The sequence below is a fragment of the Phocoena sinus genome, chromosome 21, assembly GCF_008692025.1.
Source record: "Phocoena sinus isolate mPhoSin1 chromosome 21, mPhoSin1.pri, whole genome shotgun sequence".
Taxonomy (NCBI): Eukaryota; Metazoa; Chordata; class Mammalia; order Artiodactyla; family Phocoenidae; genus Phocoena; species Phocoena sinus.
Window position 1 is genome coordinate 30,095,000 of NC_045783.1, and position 26,497 is coordinate 30,121,496.

General features: G+C 42.8%; 3 protein-coding genes across 17 annotated transcripts in view; 1 reads left to right on the forward strand and 2 right to left on the reverse strand.

The window, feature by feature from the left end:
• DDHD2 (DDHD domain containing 2) overlaps window positions 1–15,079 on the forward strand; it is a 27,556-nt gene extending 12,477 nt beyond the window's left edge. The window contains exons 12-18 of one of the 2 annotated variants that reach the window (XM_032618279.1): window positions 338–466; window positions 574–729; window positions 1,000–1,102; window positions 1,241–1,411; window positions 2,117–2,279; window positions 11,863–11,970; window positions 13,251–15,079. In XM_032618279.1, coding sequence (XP_032474170.1) covers window positions 338–466; window positions 574–729; window positions 1,000–1,102; window positions 1,241–1,411; window positions 2,117–2,279; window positions 11,863–11,944 — 804 coding nt within the window. In that variant the 3' untranslated portion in view covers window positions 11,945–11,970; window positions 13,251–15,079. Of the gene's footprint in view, window positions 1–337; window positions 467–573; window positions 730–999; window positions 1,103–1,240; window positions 1,412–2,116; window positions 2,280–11,862 lie in introns of both variants that reach the window. The other variant, XM_032618278.1, reaches the window with a different exon arrangement.
• On the reverse strand, window positions 11,964–20,543 carry PLPP5 (phospholipid phosphatase 5). Of its 8 annotated transcripts, none has more exons than XR_004347847.1 (9): window positions 20,280–20,543; window positions 19,861–19,929; window positions 19,298–19,388; window positions 18,840–18,903; window positions 18,242–18,366; window positions 17,431–17,601; window positions 16,358–16,549; window positions 15,589–15,674; window positions 11,964–12,582 (listed from the first exon to the last, which is right to left on the reverse strand). XR_004347847.1 is itself a non-coding variant. In XM_032618284.1 (8 exons), exons 1-7 carry the CDS (start codon window positions 20,520–20,522, stop codon window positions 16,386–16,388), a joined length of 927 nt encoding a protein of 308 aa, XP_032474175.1. In that variant the 5' UTR covers window positions 20,523–20,543; the 3' UTR covers window positions 15,380–15,674; window positions 16,358–16,385. The 8 variants fall into 8 exon arrangements, 4 of the variants coding, with proteins under 4 accessions (XP_032474175.1, XP_032474178.1, XP_032474177.1 ...); XR_004347846.1 differs by lacking the exon at window positions 11,964–12,582 and adding an exon at window positions 13,074–14,187; XR_004347845.1 differs by lacking the exon at window positions 11,964–12,582 and adding an exon at window positions 13,074–14,276.
• The window catches only part of NSD3 (nuclear receptor binding SET domain protein 3), a 114,742-nt gene continuing 108,773 nt past the window's right edge, over window positions 20,529–26,497 (reverse strand). For all 7 annotated transcript variants that reach the window (XM_032618272.1, XM_032618270.1, XM_032618274.1 and 4 more), the window contains one exon: window positions 20,529–26,405. In XM_032618272.1, the coding sequence (XP_032474163.1) occupies window positions 26,164–26,405 (242 nt within the window). In that variant the 3' untranslated portion in view covers window positions 20,529–26,163. The remainder of the gene's footprint in view (window positions 26,406–26,497) is intronic.

Here is a 26,497-nt window from a genome sequence, read left to right on the forward strand (position 1 = left end):
CATAGCACTTCATTGAACTCCTCAGCAATCCCCAACATTAATTCCACAGTGCTCTGCTATTGTTTTCTCTCATGATGGTTGCCTAAAGTTTCAGCTGCTACCCAAATGGCTTTGTACAGCTTTCATTATTTCAGAGCATGTAGGGATATCAATTCATAATTTAAGGCAACTTTTGTTTTCATCAGCTTTATCTTGTTCTCTGAGAGATTCTTCTTAAAATTGTTGACTACCATTTCAAAACCTTCCCAAGCATCCTTTTAAACCAGTAGAAAACTGTGTAATCCTTTGGATATTTTCACTACATAGCAGTTCCACAGAACTATTTTTTATTCTTTAGGGTATTAATAGACCAACCCTGCAATCACCTGCAGGGGCGAATATGTCTAACATCCCCAAAGAATCGGAGTTCTGCAGTAGTACTAATGGTACTGGAAATGGTGAACATCTGGATGTTGGCATTGGGCAGGTAACAATACTAATTCTCTTTGGTCATTTTATTGTTTGCCGTTGGTATGGTAGGAACAGATGTAACTTCTGTTGTTAATGAGAGATGCTTTTATTTCCTCCTTCCAGGTGCCTGTAAAATACCCCCGGCTCATCTATAAACCAGAAATATTCTTTGCCTTTGGATCTCCCATTGGAATGTTCCTTACTGTCCGAGGCCTAAAAAGAATTGACCCCAACTACAAATTTCCAACATGCAAAGGTTTCTTCAATATTTATCACCCTGTAAGCATTGGACAGCTCTTGTGGTTTTACCTGACTGTTAGGGCTTATTGGTAAAGCGCGTACGATATTCTATTGTGTTGATTTACTTTTTTCTATATTATTCTGTAGTAATGAGATAATTTATAATAGTATGAATCTGGAAGTGATGGGGCAGAACAACTACATTTTTAAAAATGAGCTTATAATTATTCTTGCCTGATACATAGCTCCTGAGACTGTCATTATCTTTCTTCAGCAGAGGTATATGTAGCTATTGTTTTTCCTATGTAGTTTGATCCTGTGGCCTATAGGATTGAACCAATGGTGGTCCCAGGAGTAGAATTTGAGCCAATGCTGATCCCGCATCATAAAGGCAGGAAGCGGATGCACTTAGGTAAGTCTTGAATATAGAACCTGATAATTCTAGACCTTCTGGTCAGTGCAAACTGACTGGACCTCATTCACTTTGTTTAGCTGTGTTGAACCCTTTTACCTCTGTAAACCATGTAATGTTCTTTTTCATATGTTTCAGAACTGAGAGAGGGCTTGACCAGGATGAGCATGGACCTTAAGAACAACTTGCTAGGTTCGCTGCGGATGGCCTGGAAGTCTTTTACCAGAGCTCCATACCCTGCCTTACAAGCTTCAGAAACTGCAGAAGAAACTGAAGCAGAACCTGAATCAAGTTCAGAGAAGCCTAGTGGTCAGTGACACTGTACATATTGATTTCCTGCACCAGGCCAGATAAGAGGGACTCCATGGTGTCTGGTTCTTATTCTCCCAGGGTCTTCTTACTTTCTCCTTTTTTATTGTTTAGGACCAATACTATGAGTCTTAATGGGCCTTCAGCTCTGATGGTGTTTTCTGTCATCTAATAGCCACAAATTTTGGAAAAACATTGTTTGTGAGGGAAGATGTCAAGAGAAGCTGAGCATCTAGTAATGAGGCTTTAAAACATTCCCCACTTGGGCACTATGGCAGTGCTGCTCAGAGCCTACACTGTGAAGAACCTTGCTTTTACAGGGGAATGTCTGTGTATTCGTGGGTTGGTTTTATTTTCCTGGCTGGGGACTAGATAGGACACTTTTCCTCTTAATTTCACAGTTAATGTTGCATTCTTTTGCTTTAGTTTTCAGTTGCCTAAGGAGTTCTAATCCTGTTTGCATTTAGTTTGTAAACCAAAGGCAAATGGAATTAGCCATTAAATGTACAGGAAGGAAAAAAGGGATTGGATAAAATCAGTGTGCCTTGAGGAGAAGCTTTAAGGGGATTGAGAGGAGGAAAATGAGAGAGAACTTTCTGAGCAGGGTAACTCATCCTACGGTAAAGCTGGAGCCTGAGGGAAAGTAAGGACAACCTTGGAGGGCTGGACGCTTTTATATTCTTATTATGGTTCTTCTGTATCCAGATGTTAGCACAGAAGAGAACCTTGTAGCAGTTAAACAAGAAGCTCCCCCCATCCATGTGGGAATGCTGAATGGAGGCCAGCGCATCGACTATGTGCTACAGGAGAAGCCCATTGAAAGTTTTAATGAATATTTATTTGCTTTACAAAGTCATCTATGCTACTGGTAAGTGTTGTTTTTTTAAGTCTACCTTTTAAAAAATTAATTAACTTATTTATTTTTTAATTCTTATTTATTTTATTTTTGGCTGTGTTGGGTCTTCGTTGCTGTGCGTGGTCTTTCTTTAGTTGCGGCGAGCGGGGGCTACTCTTTGTTGCTGTCACGGGCTTCTCATTGCGGTAGCTTCTCTTGCTGCAGAGCATGGGCTCTAGGCGCGGGCTTCTGTAGTTGTGGCTTACGGGCTCTAGAGCGCAGGCTCAGTAGTTGTGGCACACGGGCTTAGTTGCTCCACGGCATGTGGGATCTTCTTGGACCAGGGCTCGAACCCGTGTCCTCTGCATTGGCAGGAAGATTTTTAACCACTGCGCCACCAAGGAAGCCCCTAAGTGTTTGTTTTTGTTTTGGGGTTTTTTGGTCTTAATTGTTTGTTAAGATTTCTTCAAATGACATGAGTGTGCTGTTTTGTAATTGTCTGAACAAGAAATCATTCTAATCCCAAATGTACACTGGCCTATCCTCCTTTTTCTACATCTATCAAATATCTGTGAAACAATTAAGACTTATTTCATTAAGCATGATATTCTTTAGGTCCATCCACGTTGCTGCAAATGGCAGAATTCCATCTTTTTTATGGCAGAGTATTATTCCATTGTGATATATGCCACATTTTCTTTATTCATTTGTCTGTTGCTGGACACTTAGGTTGCTTCCATATCTTAGTTATTGTGAATAGTGCTGCTATGAACATTGGGGTGCGTGTATTTTTTCAAGTTAGTGTTTTCGTTTTTTCTGGATATATACCCAGGAGTGGAATTGCTGGATCATATGGTGGTTCTATTTTTATTTTTTTGAGGAGCCTCCATACTGTTTTCCACAGTGTCTGCACCATTTCACATTCCCATCAACAATGGACAAGCATTCCCGTTTCTCTACATCCTCGCCAGTGTTTGTTATTTTGTGTTCCTTTTTTTTTTTTTTTTTTCTTGTGGTACACGGGCCTCTCACTGTCGTGGCCTCTCCCGTTGTGGAGCACAGGCTCCGGACGCGCAGGCCCAGCGGCCATGGCTCACGGGCCCAGCCGCTCCGCGGCATGCGGGATCTTCCCAGACCGGGGCACGAACCCGCGTCCCCTGCATCGGCAGGCGGACTCTCAACCACTGCGCCACCAGGGAAGCCCTGTGTTCCTTTTGATGACAGCCTTTCTGACAGGTGTGAGGTGACATCTCATTGTGGTTTTGATTTGCATTTCCCTGATGATTAGTGTTATTGAGCATCTTTTCATGTGCCTGTTATCCATTTATGTGTCTTTCTTGGAAAAATGTCTATTCAGGTCTCCTGCCCATTTTTTAATTGGGTTATTTGGTTTTTTTTTTGATATTGAGTTTTATGAGCTGTTTATATATTTTGGATACTAACCCCTTATCATTCATATCATTTGCAAATATTTTCTCCCATCCAGTAGCTTTTCCTTTCATTTTGTTGATGGTTTCCTTTGCTGTGTAAAAGCTTTTAAGTTTAATTAGGTTCCATTTGTTTATTTTTGCTTTTATTTTTTTTGCCTTAGGAGACAGATCCAAAAAAATATTGCTGTGATTTATGTGAAAGAATGTTCTGCCTATGTTCTCTTCTAGGGGGTTTATGGTCTCCAGTCTTACATTTAGGTCTTTCATCCATTTTGAGTTTAGTTTTGTAAATGGTGTGCAGAAATTTTCTAATCTCATTCCTTTACATGTAGCTGTCCAGTTTTCCCAGCACCACTTGTCAAAGAAACTGTCTTTTCTCCATTTTGCATTCTTGCCTCCTTTGTCGTAGATTAATTAACCATAGGTGCATGGGTTTATTTCTGGGCTCTTTATTCTGCTCCATTGATCTATGTGTCTGTTTTTGTGCCAGTACTAATCTGTTTTGGTAACTGTAGCTTTGTAGTATGGTCTGAAGTCAGGGAGGGTGATATCTCCAGCTTTATTCGTTTTTTCTCAAGACTGTTTTGGCAATATGGGGTCTTTTGTGATTCCATATAGATTTTAGGATTATTTGTTCTAGGTCTGTGAAAAATGTCATGGGTATTTTGGTAGGGATCGCATTAAGTCTGCAGATTGCTTTGGATAGTATGGCCATTTTAACAATATTAATTCTTCCATTCCAAGAGCATAGGCTATCTTTCCATTTCTTTGTATCATCTTCAGTTTCCTTCATCAGTGTTTTTATAATTTTCGGAGTGTAGGTTTTTCACCTCCTTGGTTAAGTTTATTCCTAGGGTATTTTATTCTTTTTGATGTAATTTTAAATGGGATCTGTTTCTGATAGTTCATCATTAGTGTATAGAAAAGCAATAGATTTCTGTATATTAATCTTGTATCCTGCAACTTTACTGAATTCATTTATTCTAACAGTTTTCTGGTGGAGGCTTTAGGGTTTTCTATATAAAGTATCATGCTATCTGCAAATGGTGACAGTTTTACTTCCTCCCTTCCAATTTGGATGCCTTTCTTTTTTTCTTTTTTTTTTTCCCCCTGATTGCTGTGGCTAGGACTTCCAATACTATGTTAAATAGAAGGGGCAACATTAGGCATCTTTGTCTTGTTTCTGAATTTGGAGGAAGGGCTTTCAGCTTTTCATTGTTGCATATGACGTTAGCTGTGGGTTTGTCATAAATGGCCCTTGTTATGTTGAGGTATGTTCCCTCTATATCAACTTTGATGAGTGTTTTTATCAAGAATGGATGTTGAATTTTAGTAAATGCTATTTCTGTGTCCATTTTGGTGATCGTGTGATTTTTGTCCTTTCTTTCGTTGATGTGGTATATCACATTGATTGATTTGTGAATGTTGAACCATCCTTGTGTCCCTGGAATAAATCCCACTTGATCATTATGTATGATCCTTTTTTCATATTGTTGGATTCAGTTTGCTAATATTTTGTTGAGGAGTTGTGCATCTATATTCATCAGAGATATTGGCCTGTAATTTTCTTTTTTTGTATTGTATTGGTCTGGTTTGGGTATCAGGATAATGGTGGCCTCGTAGAATGAATTTGGGAGTATTTCCTCCTCTTCAGTTTTTTGGAATAGTTTAAGGAGGATAGTTGTTTGCTCTTCTTTGTATGTTTGCTAGAATTCCCCTGTGAAGTCAGTTCTGGACTTTTGTTTCCTGAGAGTTTTTTTAAATTACAAATTTAATTTCACTAGTGTTTGGTCTGTTTAAATGGTCTGTTTCTTCTTGATTCAGTCTTGGCAATTTTTATGTTTCTAGAAATTTGTCCATTTCTTCTAGGTTGTCCAATTTCTTGGAATATAACTGTTTATAGTATCCTTTTATGATTTTTTATATCTCTGTGGTATCGGTTGTAATTTTTCCTCTTTCATTTCTTATTTTGTTTATTTGGGTCCTTTCTCTTTTCTTCTTGGTGAGCCTGTCTAAAGGTTTATCCTTTTTGTTTATCTTTTCAAAAAACCAGTTCTCATTTTCATTGATCTTTTCTATTGCTTTTTTAAATCTCTATTTTATTTATTTCCTTCTCTGATCTTTATTATTTCCTTCCTTTTGTTGACTTTGGGCTTTGTTCTTCTTTTTCTAATTCCCTGAGGTGGTAGGTTTGTTTGAGATTTTTCTTATTTCTTGAGGAAGGCCTGTATCACTATAAACTTCCCTCTTAAATCTGCTTTTGCTTCATCCCATAGATTTTGGAGAGTTGTGTTTCCATTTTTATTTGTCTCAAGGTATTTTCTGATTTCCTCTTTGATTTCTTTATTGACCCATCATTTTTTAGTAGCATGTCATTTAGTCTCCATGTGCTTGTTCTTTTCCCATTTTTCTTTCCGTAATTGATTTCTAGTTTCATACCGTTGTGGTCGGAAAAAAGCTTGATATAATTTCTATCCTCTGAAATTTGTTGAGACTTGTTTTGTGGCCTAACATGTGATCTGTCCTGGAGAACATTTCATGTGCACTTGGAAAAAATGTGTATTCTGCTGTTTTGGAATGTAATGTTCTGTAGATATCTATTATGTCCAACTAGTCTATTGTGTCATTTAAGGCCACTGTTGCCTTATTGATTTTCTGTCTGGATGATCTGTCCATTGATGAAAATGGAATGTTAAAGTCTCCTACTATTACTGTATTATTGTCAGTTTCTCCTCTTATGTCTGTTACTATTTGCTTTATATATTTAGCTTCTCCTGTCTTGGATGCATATATGGTAACAAATGTTACATCCTGTTCTCGTATTGATCCCTTTATCATTATAGAATGCCCTCCTTTGTCTTTTGTTATAGCCTTTGTTTTAAAGTCTATTTTGTCTGATAGGAATATTGCTGCCCCTGCTTTCTTTTCATTTCCATTTACAGGAAATACCTTTTTCCATTCCCTTATTTTCAGCCTGTGTGTGCCTTTAGCTCTGACGTGAGTCTCCTGGAGGCAGCATATAGATGGGTCTTGTTTTTCATCCAGTCACCCACCCTGTGTCTTTTTTAAAATGTATTTATTTATTTTTGGCTGCGTTGGGTCTTCATTGCTGTGCATAGCTTCTCGTTGCTTTGGCTTCTCTTGTTGAGAAGCATGGGCTCTAGGCATGCGGGCTTCAGTAGTTGTGGCATGTGGGCTCAGTAGTTGTGGCTCGCGGGCTCTAGAGCGCAGGCTCAGTAGTTGCGGCGCACGGGCTTAGTTGCTCCGCGGCATGTGGGATCTTCCCGGACCAGGGTTCGAACCCGTGTCCCCTGCATTGGCAGGCAGATTCTTAACCAGTGCGCCACCAGGGAAGCCCCACCCTGTGTCTTTTGATTGGAGCATTTAGTCCATTGACATTTAAAGTAATTATTGATAGGTATGTACTTATTGCCATTTTATTACTTGTTGTCCGGTTGTTTTTGTAGTTCTTCTGTATTCATTTCTTCTTTTTTTCTTCCTTTGTGGTTTAATGATTTTATTTAGCAGTATGCTTGTGTTCCTTACTTTTGTGTGTGTGTGTATATGTTGTCGTTTTTTGATTTGTGATTACCATGGGGTTCTTACATGTTGACCTATATCTACTTGTGTTAAACTGGTAGTCATTTAAGTTCAAACATATTCTAAACAACCTACGTTTTTTTACTCCCCTCCCCTGCATTTCGTGGTTTTGATGTTATATTTCACATCTTCACGTTTATCCCTTAACTGTTTATTGTAGTTATAGTTGCTTTTACAGTTTTTTGTCTTTTAATCTTCATACTGGCTTATTTAAGTGGTTGATCCTCAGTCCTTACTATGTATTTGCCTTTTCTCTTGGGATTTCCCCTTTTCTATAGGTTCTTACTTCTCTTCCACTTAGAGAAGACCTTTTAACGTTTCTTTTAGAGTAGGTTTAGTATTGATGAACTGTCTCAGTTTTTGCTTGTCTGAGCAGTTATCTCTTCTTCAATTCTAAATGATAATCTTGTTGGGCAGAGTATCCTAGGTTGCAGGTTTTTCCCTTTCAGGACTTTGAACATATCGTGCCACTCCCTTCTGGCCTGCAAGGTTTCTGCAGAGAGATCAGCTGATAGCCTTATGGGCATCCCCTTGTATATGACTCTTTTTTTCTTGCTGCCTTCAGAAGCCTGTCTTTACCTTTTGCCATTTTAATTATGTTATGTCTTGGTGTGAGTGTGCTTGGGTTCATCTTGTTTGGGACCCTCTGTGCTTCCTGTTCCTGGATATTTGTTTCCTTCAGGTTTGGGAAGTTTTCAGCCACAATTTCCTCAGATACATTTTCGATGCCCTGCTCTCTATCTTCTCCTTCTGAGACCCCTATAATGTGAATGTTGGTACATTTAATGTTAGCCCAGAGATCTCTTATACCGTTTTCATTTTTTAGAATCTCTCTTTTCTTTTTGCTGTTCTGATTGGGTGATTTCCATTATTCTATGTTTCAGATCACTTATGTGTTCTTCTGTATCACTCAATCTGCTATTCAGTCCTTTTAGTGTGTTTTTTTTATTGCGGCTATTGAATTCTTCATTTCTGATTGGGTCTTTTTTATATATTCTAGTTCCTTGTTAAAATTCTCACTATGTTCATTTACTCTTGCCCCTAATTCAGTTAACATTTTTTAATTAACTGTTCTGAATTCTTTATCTGGTAAATTGTTTATTTCTGTTTCATTATTTTTTCATGGGTTTTCTTTTGCTGTCACAGTTGAGAGCAGTTTGTCTGCCTTTTCATTTTGCTTAACTTTTTCTGTCACTATGAATTTAGGTGAAACAGTTACCTATTGCAGTCTGAAAGGGGTATTCTTATGTGGGAGCATCCTTATACAGGCTGTGTGTGCCCAGTGCCGTTGATGGGAGAGCAGGATTTGATGATACGGACAGAGTCTTCTTTCCTCAGCTATCACCTTAGTAGGGGGTGGAGCTGGATGTGAGGTGGGACTTCCCCTCTGCTCAGTGGCTGTCACCATGCAGTTGGGGACAGGGTCTGATCCTAAGTTGCTGGAGCCAAAGCCCTGAGGGTCCGGCCCAGGCTGGCTCTGTTCCCTTTAGGTGTGTTTCCCAACCTCCCCGCACTGGAACCCTTGCCCCGGAGCTGGGGAGGGCAGACAAAAGTGGGGCCCATGTGGGCTCTCTGCAGACAGAGGTCCAAGCTGTCTGCTGTGTGCAGCCTTGGGTGCATGTCCCCTTTGCCCCTCACAGTCGATCACTGCCCCCAGCCTCCCCTGTCTTGTTATGGGGCCACACTGCAGCTGGGGCCTGTGTGGACTCTTGGCGTATGCTGGGGCGTAAGCCGTGGGGTAGGGGCCGCCGTCAGAGTTCTGGGCTTCTTCTGATGCACTGCTTGAGTAAGTGCCAACAGTGGCTGCTGACACCCCACCCAGACTCTGCCTCAGGCCCGGGTTGCCTGTGCATCCCTTGGCTGTGTTTCTCCCTGTCGTGGCGGCCCTAGATGCTGTGCAGTGGTGCATCGTCAAGGAGCTGAGCTGTGCACCCAGGTGGGGAGACCTGGCAGCCACTAGAGCAGTCCTCCCACTGTACTCTCCGCCCTGCCTGGGGGCAGAGGCCAGCACGCACGTGCTCCCACAGCCCTGCTGCCTTCCAGCTAGCCAAGGGGGCTCGTCTCCCTGATTAGGACCCCAGGACTGGGGCGTTCAATCTGAGGCTCTCACTGCTCACTCTCCAGGGTGGGTCTCCGCCTGTGCATTCTCCCTTTTCCTCTGAGTCCCCTCCCAGGGGCACAGGTCCCAATCTGATCGCTTTTCTTCGCATCCTAAATGATTACATGTGGATCTTTCTTACAGCCTTGGTTGTACAGGAGTGTTTCTGCCAGTTTCCATTCCACATACAGATGTACTTTTGATGTGTTTTTTTGGGGGGGAGTTCCACGTCCTCTTACTCTGCCACGTTGATCGATCCCCCTTGCTGTCCATACATCTTCTTTAGTGAATTGTCTGTTGAAATCTTTTGCCCATTTAAAAAATTGGATTATTTCATTATTAAGTTTCAAGAGTTTTCTACATTTTAGTTACAAGTTCTTTTCAGATATACTTTTTTCCTCAGGATGTGGTTTGGTTTTCATTTTTCTGTCAAGTAGGTTTTGAAGCGGTTTTTTATTTTGATGAAGTCCATTTTACTGGTTTGTGCTTTTCTGACATATTTAAGAAATCTTTGCCAAATCCAATGTCGTTAAGGTTTCTCCTTTGTTTTAGAAGCTCTGTCATTTTAGCTTTTACATTTAGCTCTGTGATCCATTTTGATTGAGTTAATTTTTAAAGATGGTGTGAGGAAAGGATTGAGGTTCATTGTTTTGCATGTGGTTTTCCTGTTCTAGCAACATTTGTTGAAAAGTTTATTCAGATGGAGAAACTGTTGAATTGCCTTGGCTCTGTTTTGTTCCACTGATCTGTTTGTCTGTCCTTATGCCAATAAAACACTGTCCTGATTACTGTAGCTTTATAGTAAAGCTTAAAATTAGGTATCGTGAGTCCTTCATCTTTGTTGTTCCTATTCGTAGTTATTTTAGGTATTGTAGGTCCTCTGCATTTCCTCATACAGTGTAGAATGAACTTGTTAATTTCAGCCAAAAGGCTTTTTAGGGATTTTGATTGTGATTGCATTTTATCTATAGATCAATTTGGGGGAAGAATTGACATCTTAATAATGCTGAGTCTTCTGAGCCACGAACACAGTTGTCTCTCAGTATATTTTGGTCTTTAGTTTCTCTCAGCAGTGTTTTGTGGTTTTCAGCGTATGTATCATGCACTCTATAATTCGTATTGCCCTCCTCCTATTATGAATAAGGTTGAGCAACTTGACATATATCTAAGGACCATTTTAATTTTCTTTTTGGGGAGTTATCTATACCCTTTATTCTCTTTTATATTGAAATTTTGGTCTTTTTTTTAATTGATAAATCTGTGGTACGAGTTGCAAATACCTTTTCCCCCGTTTGTCTTTGACATTGTGTACATTAATTTTTGCTAAGTAGAAATTTTGATTTTTACATAGTCAAATTTATTTTTTCCTTTTTTGGCTTCTGGAATTTGTGTCATACTTAGATTTTCCTTGCTCTCCAAAGAATTCCTTACCACAGTTTATTCTGATATTTTAGGGTTTCATTTTTACATATAAATCTTTGATTCTGTTCAAATTTATCCTAATAATAAGGTGAGGATTGATCCAAATCATTTTCAGGATAGCTATCCAGCTGTTGCAACATTGTTAATAGATTTGAGGTTCTAACTTTATTGTATTAAATTTCTATGAGTATTTAAGGCTATTTCTGGACTTCCTGTTCTTTTCTATTGATCCGTTTATTTATGCACCAGGATCACACCATTTTAATATCTGGTTTAGCTAATCTCCCCTCACTGGTATAGGAGGAAGGAGTTTCTTAACCTGCCATCTGTGTATGGAACTTGTGGGGAATAGAAGAAAGTCTATGAGTCCAGTGAAATTCTATTTATAATTTCGGGTATACATGTATATGGTGTCTTTTCTGGGGAGTAATCCATAGGTTTCATTAGATTCTCAAATAGATCCATGACTTTACAAATGTCAAACCTTAGATCTAGAAAAGTGTTTGAGCCTTATACCCTTATGGCAATCCACGAATGCTGTATTTTTATAATCAAATTTCTTTACAAACTGGATATAAGTAATTGCTTGTACACACACTGAATAATATCTGGAAGATGCATGAGAAATTGATAACGTCGGTTGTCAGAAGTTGGGGACTAGTGGTTAAGAAACAGTGAGAAGGAGACTTCATTATTATATCCTTTTATATCTTTGATTTTTATTCATATGATTGTATTGGCTTTTTGAAAAAGGTGAATAACATTTAAAAAATTAAGGTGATGAATTGGACGACTCTTCCATGTTGTTCCAAGAATGAGTTCTGTGGAAAGGGAGGGCTTGGTCATTTACTACTGGCTTTTTTATATTACAGGACATAATGCTAGATTTATTTGTTATAAGGTTACCTTACAAACCACTGCCAATTACATCACCTCTGAATCAGATTTTTTTTAAACAGTAAAAAAAAGAACTCGTAAGGTGGTTGTGTAGATTGAGATGATATATGTAAAGCATCTAGTACGAATGTTAGTTTCTTCTTTTTACAACATAATTTTTTCTCTACAGGGAGTCTGAAGATACAGTACTGCTGGTCCTCAAAGAAATCTACCAAACCCAGGGTATCTTCCTTGATCAGCCTTTACAGTAAAAATGAACCACCTATGGCTGCTTAATGTAAGTTTTTAAATGTCATGTATGCAGCATATTACATGTGACGAGGAACTGTGGAGCCGCAGCTCTTCCTACATATTAACATGTGATGAGGAACTGTGGAGCCTCAGCTCTTTATAAATATACTTTTTGTTGCCTGTCACCAAGATCCAGGTTATTACTCATTTTTAGAGGGACTCTGCTTAAAATTCATGGGATAAAAGCACAGTAGGCCACTTAGAGAAAGGTTAGTGTATGTTTGTTTTGTTAGCGACTTGGTCCAATAATACTTGCCATTTTTAGGATCTAAACTCAGAATCTTAATAGTTGACCATCTGAGAGTTACCAGGGCAACAGTTACAGCTTTAAGTACAAACAGCTCATCCTGGGATTTATGTCACTCAGCCCTTTAGATGTGTAGTTAGGAAGTTTGTGTGGCAGACTCTGGCGTTCTCTCTGGTCGCCTTCCAGCGTGATGACCTCTTCAACTCCCTCCCTCAGATGGGCACTGAGGGGTCCTTCCCCAGAACACCTGCCTCTTTGTTGCTGCAGTTTTTTCCTCTCCTCAGCGGCCTCATTTCCTGCAGGTTGCCAGCCTTGCTCACCACTGGGGTCTTAGGAAGATAATCTTCCTGTCTGGAAGTGAGTGGAAAAGCAAAGGGGAGACCCTGTTACTTTTTACCACTGGCTTCAGAGAAACACTTGCCATTCTTGCTTCATAGCTGGGAGTGGTTTGCATCTTTAATACTTTGATGATGGTATTTAGGTACCATACTTTTTTTTTTTTTTAACATCTTTATTGGAGTCTAATTGCTTTACAATGGTGTGTTAGTTTCTGCTTTATAACAAAGTGAATCAGTTATACATATAGGTATGTTCCCATATCTCCTCCCTCTTGCGTCTCCCTCCCACCCTCTCTATCCCACCCCTCTAGGTGGTCACAAAGCACCGAGCTGATCTCCCTGTGCTATGCGGCTGCTTCCCACTAGCTATCTATTTTACACTTGGTAGTATATATAAGTCTATGCCACTCTCTCACTTCATCCCAGCTTACCCTTCCCCCTCCCCATATCCTCAAGTCCATGCTCTAGTAGGTCTGCGTCTTTATTCCCGTCTTACCCCTAGGTACTTCATGACCTTTATTTTTTCTTTTTCTTAGATTCCATATATATGTGTTAGCATACGGTATTTGTTTTTCTCTTAGGTACCACACTTTATTGTTTATTACTTGAGATGGTATAAAGTCTGAGTTTTTGTTTTGGGTTGGGTATAAATTTTTCTAAGAAATTATTGCTTATCTTTAGAAAATATTCTAATCTGGAAGTGGACTCCTGAGATTCAGAAGGCATTTTGGGGTCTGCTCATCGCTCATGGGTGTTCTCTGCATTTGAAGGCCAAGTCTAAGTGAATGAGGGAGACTGGTGGCCATCAGATTCTCTTGAGCCAGCTTTATTTCCTACACGTACTGTATGAAGAAATACTAAAATCTGTAAATACTGTTTACTCTCTCTACAGCTGACTGACAGATTTATTGCTAGGAATCACTGATGCTTTTCATTGTTTCCACAGCTGTTTGAGCTGCTCTCGGTGGACAGTCTAAAGTGGACAGTTTAGTTCCCATCAGGTGCATCTTTATAAAGCAAAGATGTTATATATCCTAGACCTGCCCTTTTATATCATATCATACTTCAAACTGGGAGACTCTAGACAAAGTCCGACTTAGTTGTTAGTTCTTGAGGGTTTAAAAGCTGACAGACCTGAAATTACACAGCTTTGACTGCTTATTAAGTGATGAATGAAATGTCTCAGTGGTGCGTTGATGGTGAAATAGAATTTGTGTAAGCCATCTGCCACAGCTGCTTGGGTGAAGGGAGTACTGCAGAGTGTCCTCTTCAAGCACATAAACAGCGTTGCCTCCTTAGGTACCCGTAGTGCAGGTCGCTATGGAACAGGCTCCCGGCACAGGCAGTGTTGGTAGATCTGGCTAGGGGGAAGTGTTCCTTATTCTGAAAGACAAACCTGCGTCTATGGGGCCAGGAACAGCTGGTGCAGAGTCAGTGTCAGAGCGTGCAAGTGAGATGCACCTTGAAGAAGACAAGTGAATGGAGACTAATTGTTTCCAAGGCATCTTGCTCACCGCTGTGCTGTAGGTATTTTCTTTCTCACAGGTCTCAGTTTGTGATTGTCTTTGCAGTTCTCTTTGTGACAGTCCTTCACACTCCTCTCAGGTTCCTACAGGCCCTGGTGGACAGAGCGGTGTAGACAGGCAAGCTGTGTTTCGCTTTTTATATCGGTTTCTTGTAAGTAAATATATGATGGTATCCAAAGCCCTGGAATTTAACATTCACATAAGCCATCTCTTTGACAACAGAGGGAAGGTTAATTACCGTCACCCTAGAGATACGGTTGGGGTAAAGGTGAGAGCCTGGCCTTACCTTGTCCATCTGCTTACACACTAATGCTAAGCCACTAAGAAGCCTCATCTATATGAAATACTTTATTTTCTTTACTACATAAACTCTGAGTGTGAAGTAAGGGTTACTGAGAATTCAGTAGCATTCAGTACATATTAAAGGGGAAGCTTTCATCAAGTTGTTGTCTTCAAATTTAAATTTGGTCTTCCTATTAACAGAATAACTAAAATTTAAGAGTAAACCAAAGGACCAGCAAGAGTGAGTCCCTGTAACCAGAGATGAACAGGATCAACCTGGATGGCTAGATAAACCAGTTTGTACTAAGAAGTGTTTCCTTCCTGGTGGTGAGGGGCAGGTGACTGGAAAAGAGCTTTATATCCTGTTTGTCCCCCTGTGCTGGTTTCACGGATGTGTGTTCCGCAGGGTAGTGAGCTTGCCTCACGTTCCCTGTTTGGTTGTGTGTTATTTGCACTGCTTCAGCAGCGGCACTGCAGTCTCTTGGCCAAGCCCCTTTTTAAACGCTGGAGGCAGATCATCTTCTCCGCGTTCCCAGCTGCACAACTGCTGTGGCTCACCTCCGCAGAAGCGATGGTTTGCACGGAAAGATTAGTAGCACCGATTAGCTTTCTGATAGTTTGCACTTTCTGAAATGTTTTTTATGTGATTATATTTAAAACTTTAGTAAATACTGAAATAAAACCATATTGACCAGTTGCCTACTTTTACCTGGCTCATCCATCACAAAGTAAAGAGAGTCAATACCATTTCTCTTCCCCTGTGTACTACTAAAACAAGTTTAAAAAGAGTTTTGGGCAAAGAACTAACATTCAGGTTCTTTCCCCTTGACTGTTGATTTAAAGTGCGGCGATTATAAGGTAAATATTGAGATGCTCCTTCGGTATCATTGACATCAGCCACTGCTATAGATAGTGGAATCACTTGTGTCAGATAGGGAATCTGGTGTCTAACTTGGGAAATGTTTCAGGTCTCAAATGGAACTTTAAGCACAAAAAACCACGTTCACCGTTAGGAAAAAGATATATTGAAAATATGTTACAGAAATACACAAATCAAGGTCATATTTATAATATAATCACAAAAAGAAAACAAATAAAATATAATCACAACACAGAGAAAGGCCGTTATAGGTCCTACTCCATCAGTTCCGCCGACGTCCCGTCATGGTCCATTATACCCTACGGTGAGGGCGGGGCGGGAGGAGACTCACCTGCCCTCCAGACAGCCGTGTCTCTGACTGCCCTGCCCTGCCTTGGCTGCGTGGCACAGCTGGTGCATTTGGGCGGCTCTTCAGTCCTGAGTGGAGGGAAAGCAGCTTGTGAGCAGTTACACAAGTAAGGTGGAGACGGTGAGTACTGAATCCACGCTCCTGACCAGTTTCTTTTTTATTGTGTTTACTCAGTAATTCAACAAATTATCAAATCACTTATGGTTACAGTATTCAAAATGGACAGCAGTACTTAGCTGGACTTGAATAAGATATGCACAGTGGTAAATAAGCCAGAATTGGAGATTCTCCTATTTAAGGTGTGATGGAATTGCCACCAGAGAAAGTAAACAGAACTAAAATAATTTAATTGTTCATGCCCTGGATTTTAAGATTTGAGCTATGGGAAATGGAAATTAAGTTCTGATCATCAACGCTAGCTTCTAGGATAAAGTGGGGCTAAGGTGAAAGCTTCTTTGTGACAGAATCATTCCAAGAACAGTACTGAAGTTAAGTGTAAAAACACTGCAGATCTTGGGATACCAATCTGATGGGCCACATTCATAAGCTGCAAAGACCATGGAAAGATCTCGTTACTGGAATGTGTGGCGGACAGTAGTGAAAAAGGACCTTGACTCCTCGCGATAAATCCCTGTGAGCCAGGGCAAGACTGCATGATCATGGGGGCTTCTCTCCTCACCTGCACCTCTCAGGAGGTAAAAGGTCAGAAATTTTTGTCCCGGGCGTGGTGAGTTAGGAGGGGCTGATTCACCTGTTTTCCAGGGAGGCAGCTCCAGTGTCTAAACATCAAAATGACGAGGGTCGCCGGGCTGCTTTTGCGCGGTGGGAAGAGCAGGGCTGCGCTGCAGTGGTCTGTGGCACTGGGCGTCCGTCAGGGGAGGGTAGTACTGCCTATAGCAGACATAGGCGAACGTCAGGCCGATGGTGGATCCAGCCAGGACATCTGAAGGCAGAGGAGACGGGCCTTCCCTCAGTCACGGTGATGCCACCCAGCAGAGGGAGCTTGGCCCTCCAGGTTACTCTACTTGTTTAGCCTGCAAACCCCTTCAATTCCAGGCTTATGGGTTTCTTGGGTTTTCTTAATTTTATCGTACAGTTGCAGGATGTTCTCTAAACACCAAATCAAAACACATCTTTAGTTGGGTAGTTATAACAAGGCTTTTTCTGAGTTCACTGCATTGAATATTTTTAATTGAGAAGAATAATGAAGGTTCACTTAATGCTATCAACAACCCCTTCTCACCATTTAAAGTGTTCTAGAGGAAGGAATAAACTCTTCAGGAGTTGTGTTTCTTTGCAAAAATTTATTCTTTAAAACTGAGCTCCTGAGGTCCTCTGGGCAATACTGTCAGCTTTTTTTTTTTTTTTTTTTTTGGAACTGTGGGCTTTCTGTGCAAATATTTGGATGTTTTACTCTATCATTCAACTTAAATTTCTCTGGTTTAATTACAATTTTATGTTTTCTTGAATTTTACTTTCGTTTCTGAACAAAAACCTCACGACAGTGAACTTGATTTTTAAGAAAGTAAACTGAATTTTGAGGTTGGGCGTAAAAAATTTCTTATAGGGTTTATTCTGAACTTATGATGCTTCAAAGTCATGGGAAAATCAGAATGTTCCTCCTTGGTAATCCGTTTAAAAGATGACAGTGTGCTTTTTCATTTTCCGTGTAGCAATAAACGCATACTCAGTACAGAACGCAGACCATCCTCTGCTCACTTGTCTTCATTCAGCAGACGCCCAGGGAGCGCCTCCTGTGCCGAGTGCTAGGGAGAAATGATGGGAGAACCGTGGAGGCGTCCATGGCCTGGATGCCTTGCTTACCTTGCCAGTGATGCTTGTAGTCACAGGTGCGGGACAGTGCAATCACAGCTGCAAAGAGTAGGGGTGACAGAAAGGAACAGAACCTCCAAGATTCCCCTCGGCCTCGTGGTGTGAAGCAGTGTAACTTCCCTGCCAGGTAGAAGGATGCGAAGGCCAGACCAGCAAATGCAACTAGAAGAGGGAAAACCTCTAAGTATATGTCTTTTAAAGAAAAAGAGGAGGTTAGCGGGTATGAATATGTTTTTATCCCTTTTGGTAACTTTTGGTGTAGATCATCGATCTACATCGTCAATTATGAGGGAGAAGGAAACAAAAGGGAAAATGAAGGACCGTTTCCCAAAGTGAGTAACATTTACCCTGAGAATAGTTTTGGAATCCTAGCAATGGGACTTCACTTCCTGATGCGTTAGTTTCCTGATGCATAAATGGGAATCATAAAAACAACAGTACCCATCTCATTGGGCTCTTTATGGTATCAAACGAGACACGAATCTAAAATGCTTTCGGAAGCACCTGACATACAGTAGCTCTTCAATAAAGGTTAGTTAATATTTTTATGACTGGAGCAAGATTGCAGGATTTAGGCAAATAATACAGTAATAATATGTTCAAATTTCATGAAGGTAAACTACTTCCTCTGTCCTCGAATATTTAATATTCGAGGTTCAAGCTTGTTATTAAAGAAGGGGGCTCCGATTTCTAGATGCAAGAATAAGAGTGCATGAAATGTTCCCATCCTCACAAGCTTCCTAGGTTAAAATCAGTGATCCCCAAGAAAAGCACAGATATAGAGTCCACATGGTATTCTTACAGGAAGAATGTCCACTGGGGAAGCTCTTGCGGCCCTCATTCACCACGTCCTCATTTCCTGTGCACGTCAAGTCATGATGGGCTTGCCCGTCGGGGAAGCAACGGTAGAAGAAGTCTGGGCGTGGCCTGCAAGAAATAAGCGAGGTCTGAACGTGGATCATTTACAACTCCAGAAATTATTTTCTGGTTGTGTTAGATACCTTTCTTAACTGTCAGTCAAATAGTGTCCCAGGCAAAACAGTGAAGCGGGATTGGATAGTCATCACTAAGAGAAAAGCCTTATTTCCGGGGTCAACATTTAAACCAGGAAGGAAAAAAAGCCACTGCGGCACATAGTTACTTTTTAGGGCAAAGAGTGAGTCGTGCTGCAGCTTCTGGGGGTGCTCCGGAGGACACCGACTCCGTGTCAGTGGGAAATGCCGTTCAGGACAGAAGAGAGCCCGAGTCACCCAACGGACCGAGGTAGAGGGACGGGAGGAAGTGTTTGTTAGAAGAGAAAGATCAGACCGAGAATAAAGAGAAAAGGCTACGGGGAAGATGTGGCAGCAGTTGCGTGCGCCTGCCCTCCTGGGGCGAGGGCGGCAGCGTTGGGCACTCACCTCCCCACTATCAGTTTGACTGTGTTGGTGAAGACGCCGTTCAGAGCCAGGGCCAGGCTGGCAGCTGGAAGGCAACGGAAGTGGCTGCTGGTGGCGTCTGCCCAGGAGGAGCGGCCGGGTCCCTGTCTCGTTAGGCGCAGCCGCGGTCTCCGGGGACAGAGGAGCGCTCGGGCTCCAGCCGGAGCGGAGCGTGAGAATAATCCCGCCCCCCGCTGGCCACTCCGCCTTGGCACAGGGAGAACGCGCTACCCGGACCGAGGACTCGTCGGAGCTGCAAACAGTCCGGTGCACGCAGGTGCACCCAGGACGTGGAGCACGTCTCACAGGCAGCAGGCGGGGCACCCCGTAGACGCAGTCACCCGAGGAACGTAGAGCTCGGCCCACCCCCCCCCCCCCGCCCCGCAAGCCGCGTGGGGGCCCCCGCCTCCTGCTTCCGGCGCTGGGGAGGCCGCGCTTACCCAGGCAGGCCTGCCGGCTGTCCACTGCGTCCGCCTTCTTCAGACACCTGGCCAGGATGACCGGGGCCAGCGGGGCCAGCAAGGCGACGACCTGCGCCGGACACGGCAGAGCTCAGCACGCGAAAGGGCCGCCCCGAGAACGTCAGACAGCTAGCTGGGAAGAGAGCTCCCACAGCAAGAGGGGTGAAGTGACAGCTGAACTGGCCTATCAGACCTCCCGGCTCCCCCGCAAGTGCCGTGTCCCGGGTCTGCCTGCAGCTAGCTGGGTGCCGAGCTCCCGCGGGAGCCGCCGTCACCGCTCCTCTCAACGACCAGTTGCCCCGGGCCGCCCTGAGCAGCCGCCCCCAGACCCTATCCCTGGAGCCGAAGCGGACGGACTTCTCTCTCAACCTGGCCCTTAACCGTTACGACGCTAAGGCTCGTCTTCAGCTCCGTGGCGGAGCCAGGGGGACCTGCCCGCTCCCTCCCTAGCGTTCGGCTCCGTGAGAAGTGCGGTCAGAAGGAAGGCTGGTTCTCCACGCACAAACATCGGCTTGGTGGCGAAATACTCTGCTTCCACGTACGGATTCCGGTAGAGCCACATCTCCTCGGGCTGGATGAGCCTCTGGAAGGGCGGGAGCAGCTCTGTTACCCTAAAGGGGACAGAAAGGTGCGGGCGCGTCGGCGGCTTCCCGGAATCGCGCGCGGAGCCCGGCCGGGCGGCGGGGCCGGGGGCCGGGGGCCGGGGGCCGGGGGCCGGAGCGCAAGTCCTTACAGGAAGACCGCGAACAGCGCGAGCCGCAGGCCCACCTCCGCCGCCACCTCCTTCCCCATCACGGCGCGCGCGCTCAAGGCTGACGTGGCGGCGCCGAGGGAGGGGGGGGGCGGGGCCGAGGCGGGGCGAGAGCGGCCCCCAGCGCCTGAGACAGCGACGGACGGAAGTGAGGGGTTGCCCCAGCTGTCTGTCCCCCGCCCGCCCGCCCGCCCGCCCGACGTCGCGTACCTTACAGAGGCCCGGGCCTTCCGTCCCGGGGACCACGCGGACTCTTCGTTTCCGGATCCAAGTCCGCCGAAGCACACCCCGTGCTGCGGGAAGACGTGCCGGGCTCCCGCAGGACCTTGCGGGCCTCGCTGGCGCGGTGGACGCGCTGGGTCTTTCGGCCCCGCGCTGGTCCCCTCCCGCCCAGGATGGCCTCTTGCTCACTGAGTGGTAGCAAGAAATTACGGGCAATGAACAAGTCCACATATTTAATTTGCAACATACGGGACAATTTATTGAAGTCAACCTCAAGCAAAATCTGAAATCAGTGGAATGTCATTAAAAACCTTTCCAAATTAATCCTCACGGAAGCAAAAAACACATTTGAATTCCAAAGTATTTGTAAAATAAGAAAGGCAGCATCTCAGTAAATATAATGTACAAAAATTATATGTTCCTACCAGCACACACAGTAGTAAGAAGCTTAAATATTACAGGCAATGCTACTACACCGTAACTAGTCAACAATAAGCTATCTATATACAGGTTAACCAAGCTTTACACGTCTCACACTATGCAATAAAACATAGGCCAATCAACAGAATCCCCCAAATATCATGTATCTTGAAGTCTATGTGGCAACATCAAGTCATTATACAGTAATGCCCTAGTGGAATACCCCCAGGGAAAATGAACACTAATCTTGAGTGTCAAGAGCTTCTAGCCAAGTCACAGAAACTCGAAAGAGATTGACTTAGTGAATATTGATGCTTTGTTATTAAAGACTCAAGTCTCAAGGGATTTAGGCAAAAAATAACAGTTCACAGGATCTACAAAGTTTATTACAGATAAAGTACAGAAATAACCAATCTACAAAGGTAATTATCATAAAGATCACGAGGAAATGAGAGCAGAATCTGTAGGTATCTGTGTTTTGTTGTGCAATATCACAAGTGGATACAAATGAATTTCTCCTATCAATTCCAATTATGCACACACCCTTGTATATAAAAAGAACCAGTTGTAGTCATCAATTAGCATCTTGGTTATCAGTGGCAACATGATTTTCTTTTTTTTTTTTTTTTTAAACACAGGGCATGTGACAGCACAAATGAGATAAAGAGCAATATTAGTGACAACAAAGTAAAAGTAAATTTTATCCAGTCCACTTCTAAACTGACAAGAATACTGTATGAATCCCTCATTTATTAGGTCATCTGATGGATACCGAGAGGCATTCACACACATAAGTCTGTGGCAGGTGGGGAAGGGAAACCCGAGGGTGCTTTCTTGCCAACTAGCAGGTGCAGTGATGTCACATAAGAAAACGAAGGACTGAATAAATGACTTTGGTAACTATTCATCTTTTCCCTTTTTCTTAAACGTTAATGACTCTGGGACGCCACCAAAGGACAGGTAATTCTCTTCCTCCTTCGTACATATGTGCCACACGAACCTGAACTTGTCACTTAAGCAATGGACTGAAAAGAACGGAAATGGGTTTGAAACACACAGGTTACACCCAGCATTTCAGGAGAGTAACATAAGTGCAAATTTTTGTTTTTTTCCCTACGCAGGCATATATTAAAAGGAAAGAAGAGGTGCTTGGGGATAAGGTTGACAAAATAACAAAACAGAGAACATACATATGAAGTACTCGTATAAATGCTGCTGGTATTTCATGCAGGAGTCTCTTCCCCGAATGTGTGCACTGAATCTGAGAGAACTACTGTGGACACTTCCGTCTGCAGAACTTTGCCTTTAATCCAAGTTCAAGAGGGTAAGAGACAAAACAGTATACAAAACAATGCTTTCTACTTCATAAATCTTAAAGTAACTGTAAAATAAGGAGAATCTGAGGAGTTTCAAGTACTTAAAAAACCTGAATTCAATGAGGCAGAGGTCTCAGTGTTAAAGTGGCTACTTCGTACCTGTGGTAAACACTACACCCCCTCCCCTACCCTACTGTAACCCCCTTTCTCCCTGTACCCCACCCCGGATAAATGTCAGTAGATTTCAGTATATACAAATTCCCAACTCTTCGTATCTGTCAATATAGGGCAAAGCTGTCTAATTATATCTATTCCCGAGCCTATCTGGAAAGGGAAGCGAGTTCTACTGTTTGTTTACAAATAACCAGAGACCAATTCTAGGTGGCCTGAGGCCAAAGGAAGTTGTTCCAAGTGATCTTGTCTGCAGCAGCTCGGACAATGAGGAGGCTGGACACATCAGCCTTTTAAGAAGTAATTCAAGTCTAATTTGCACTGCCCAGCACAAGCAACTTCCCAATGTAGAAGGACATCGAGTGTGAGCTTCCCAAGCTGTCAAGACGCCACGGTAACTTGTTCTCTTATCCTAGTGGGACATGGCATGCGGCGGTACCTTGACTTTAAGGTGAATGCTAAAGAAGAGCTTTCTGTTTTAAAATGAAATGAGAGACAAGCAACAAATCCCCGGGAGTCCAGAGACTGCGCTCCACACAGCTGGCCCATCTGTTTCCAAACTGCAGATCTGGGCTGGACCCTGACTGGAACACACCATGCAGCGAGCTACTCAGAAGGGAAACTCTACTTCCTGAGTCAGGAAAGAAAGGTGTCCAACAGCCGCCCTGTCTGAGTCCTTTCCGCGATCATCTCGATGTTGTGAGTTTCCCAGCGTTATTCACAGGCGTGCCTCCAAATACTCTGGGGAAATGGCAGCTGGGAGCCGGGAGCAGCCTTCCCCCTGCCTTATTTTTTTTTTTTTTTTTTTTTTTTAGTTTTTAGATGTGTTCCTGATTTGAACACACAGAAATCTCCAAGTTTCAATGATTCTAAAAGTCAGCCTATTTTATAGCTTAGGCCAGAGAATTTCTGAGGATTAGGATAGGGTGGGAACTTGTTAAAAGAAAAATGAAAATAAAACCCACCCCACTCCTAATTCCAGCCCCGATTAGATATTCAAGAAGTGACTCACTCCCTCCAGCTGCTTCTGCCTGGCCTGCCGGGAGCACAGGGCCGTCCACCCCTCCCTTGCCAGCCAGCGGCAGGATTCCTCACGCCCCCTCTGGTGCAGGGCCTGGAAGGCCTCCAGGATTTCACCTCTAGCTCTTACAGATCTGATTTCTGAAGATTTATGCTGATTATCAAAAATCTTACGTTCGCTTCTTCCACCAAAGAACCAACATATGGTTAAAAAAAAAATGCCACCGTTATCCCATGCTGCTTTAAGTTATTTCATTTTCGGACAAGAATTAAAACCCAACCATTTATGCTCTGACCACAGACAGATTTAAAAGTTAACAAATAACAACTTCTAGCTATCAGTGAGCAACATGTCTTTTGCAAAATTTCATTGGTGAAGCACAGACAAGCACCCTGCATGGATACTATGCACATATAAAGCACAACTTATTCTTTTTCTGCTTCCATAGCCTGCACCTTTAAAATATACAAACTAGGCAACAGTACGAGGTGTGAGGAGAGCTCCCTGGCACTGCCAGGACTAAAGCCACGTTCCAGACCGTTAAAGGACACTCGCGGACCAAGACCCATGGCTGCGGTCAGCGATGGTGTTTTCCGCCCTGATTTCTGAAATGGCAGAACAACCCTATTAGCCAACCCCCCACCCCCCCTCCGCTGTAGCACCCCCCAGCGGAGCTCTGCTACAGATACACAAACAAAATGTGACACAATGAAGAAGCTGCATAAAAATACTTAAACCTAAGGTATTTGTAGTATACAGGATATACCCTGGCTTACCATATAAAAGTCACCAGATATTAAATAGCACTAAGTCCAAAACAAAGCAAGGAGATAAGATTCCATGTTGGATACCGTTTCAACACGAGGTGCATTTCAGATATTAAAGGAAATCCTTCATGTTAGTAAGTTTAAAAAAGCAAACATTTATCATATACATATATAAAATAAAGTTTTAGTATGATAAAACCTAGATTTTCTTAAATTATTTTTTAAAAGGACATCAAACTATATGATTGCTCAAGAGCAAACTTTAGTGTTTTGGTGAGCTGTAATTCATGTGACTTGTAGCAGTCGCATTTGGTAACACATATAGCATTTTCTATCTTGCTCTTTCTTTTGGGACCATATCTAATCAACAGAATTACTGGAGGCCCAATAAGTTACCTCAGAATTACTTGCTGGAATCAGGCAAGTGGCAGTTTAGGAGCTTAAGTAAAGGAATTGTAGTGTTTTTTGTTTGTCTTTTTTTTTTTTTTTAACAAGAAAAAATCCAGTATAATTGCACATTTACATACAAAGAAAATAAAAAAGAAGCACAAAACAGATTTTTTTCTTCTTTTTTCCAGAGAAGAGTTGTAAATTGATAAGGAAAAGGAACACACAGCACAACTGAAGGAATGCTGTGGAGCATCTATCTTCCCTGCCTTTATAAGGTCACTGGGTACTTCCTGAGGGAAAATAAATGCTACCAGGTACCGGCAATTGTTAGCAGTCAAAATTCACAGAGAAGCTGACGTTCATTCAAGCTAAACCTAGGCTTCTACTTAGTGCAGTGTTACAACAATGTCTGACGGGACTAATTCATTCATAAGGGAATCCTGGAATATACATATTCCTAGGCATTCAAAGCCAGTGAGTTCTGTGGGCAGATATTCCGGTTCACTTGCGTCTCTGAGCTCCAACCATTCCTGCTATCACTGCTTTCTGTGGAGCTCTCCCTAAGTGCTTCCTGCCGTGAAGTGTGTTTCTGTGGCTCTCCTTTACCCTGTAGAAGTGCAAGTGCTACCACTTTCACCCCCAAATTCGGAACTGAACAAGAAGATCTATCCAAATACAGTTCAAATTCATCCGTGTAGCTTTCACCAGGACACGTGACTGAGTGGTCAGCTGACAAAGGGAATGTTTGCTTGGGAGAGGAAAGCAGAGACAGAAAATTAAAATGCCCGTAATTCTCTCCAAGTCAGACCAGGGTGTACATTAAATTGGATAGAAAATGGTGCTTATTTGACCCAACTTTTGGTCTGTGCCTTTCAACTCCCTTTAGCTGCCTTTACCAGTGTGTCAAGACAACAGGAATGACCATTCTAACTCTGTATTCATATCCACAGAGACGCACTTCATCAAAAACACCCATTATCAGTGGAGAACGCTTCAGACTCAGTGAGGGCATCCATTTCTTTTTTTCTCCAGAACAAAAAACCAACAACCACATTATATACCTTTCTAGGTAAAGTTATATCGGAAAGCCCACCTAGTTTAAGACCACAGAGGTAATATTCACTGAGGCCTTTTGATTTCAAGAGGCCAGATTCAATACTCCCACAGAGCCCTTCTCTAAGACTACGAGAGGCGTCTGGAAGGGAAAGCGAAGCCAGCCTCCCTACTGCTCAGGAAAGAGGTAAGACCACCATACCCTTTTCTAGAGGGCTTTCTGCAATTCCTACTTAAAACACACACACACACACACACACACACAAAGACACACACACACACAGATTAGACTATCTGAACTACACTTCTCAAAATTTTTAAAAATGAAAATAAATAAAGGAATGATGGCTACTTTTGCTTTTTACACCCAAGGAACACATCCTAGACTTTAAATTTATCTCATTAACAGAACTACTTCTCTTTGTTCTTATTTTAAAAGCGAAGACATCTCTTTTGCCAGCTGCAAAGGCATTGAAGCACAATAAAAGGCAAGAAAAGACCAAGGGAACCTAACCCTCCACAAAAGAATCCCCAAGCTGACAGGACGAAACTGAAAAACCAGATCCCACCAACGGCTTCTGCCTGCACGGCCTGGTTCCCCATCTTCACTTTAATAGGGCAGCGCTGATGGCCAAGGCTGTATGCACTGCAGCGGTCTCTTCTTGTACTAACTCATTCTCTTTTTTCTTTTCCTTTCTTCGTTTCAATAAAAAAAGAAGGAAATCACTGCCCATTTATTCTTTGACTTCTTCTCCATGATCCTGTGATTCCAATTTACATTTGATCTTGCTCCAGTATTCGGGTGACACGGGAGATACAGGGTCATGTTCAGAGCAGCAGAGACGGCCTTCCAGGGCGGAGGGCACCAGAGCCCCCTTTTCATGATCTTTGCAAAACGAACGTGGACAGAACTCACAGAAGGACACAGCTGCGCCGCTGCACTCATCGCACTGATGCCACGGGCACTCCCACTTTCCTAGTGTGGGCGGGAAGAAGGGAAGGAGCCCAGTGAGTGCCTGTCCCCAACACCCACGAGACACCCCACTTCCCACCTTCCTCTCGGACTGG

Excerpts from the sequence above, each read along its gene's own strand:
- PLPP5 (XM_032618284.1), bottom strand. The coding sequence starts at position 20,522 with ATGTGGACTTGTTCATTGCCCGTAATTTCTTGCTACCACTCAGTGAGC. Across the intron at positions 17,602-18,241 it reads CCCCAGTGGACATTCTTCCT|TTGCATTTGCTGGTCTGGCC; the intron begins GTAAGAATACCA and ends TCCCTCTTCTAG. Across the intron at positions 16,550-17,430 it reads CTACAAGCATCACTGGCAAG|ATGTCCTGGCTGGATCCACC; the intron begins GTAAGCAAGGCA and ends CTCTGCCTTCAG.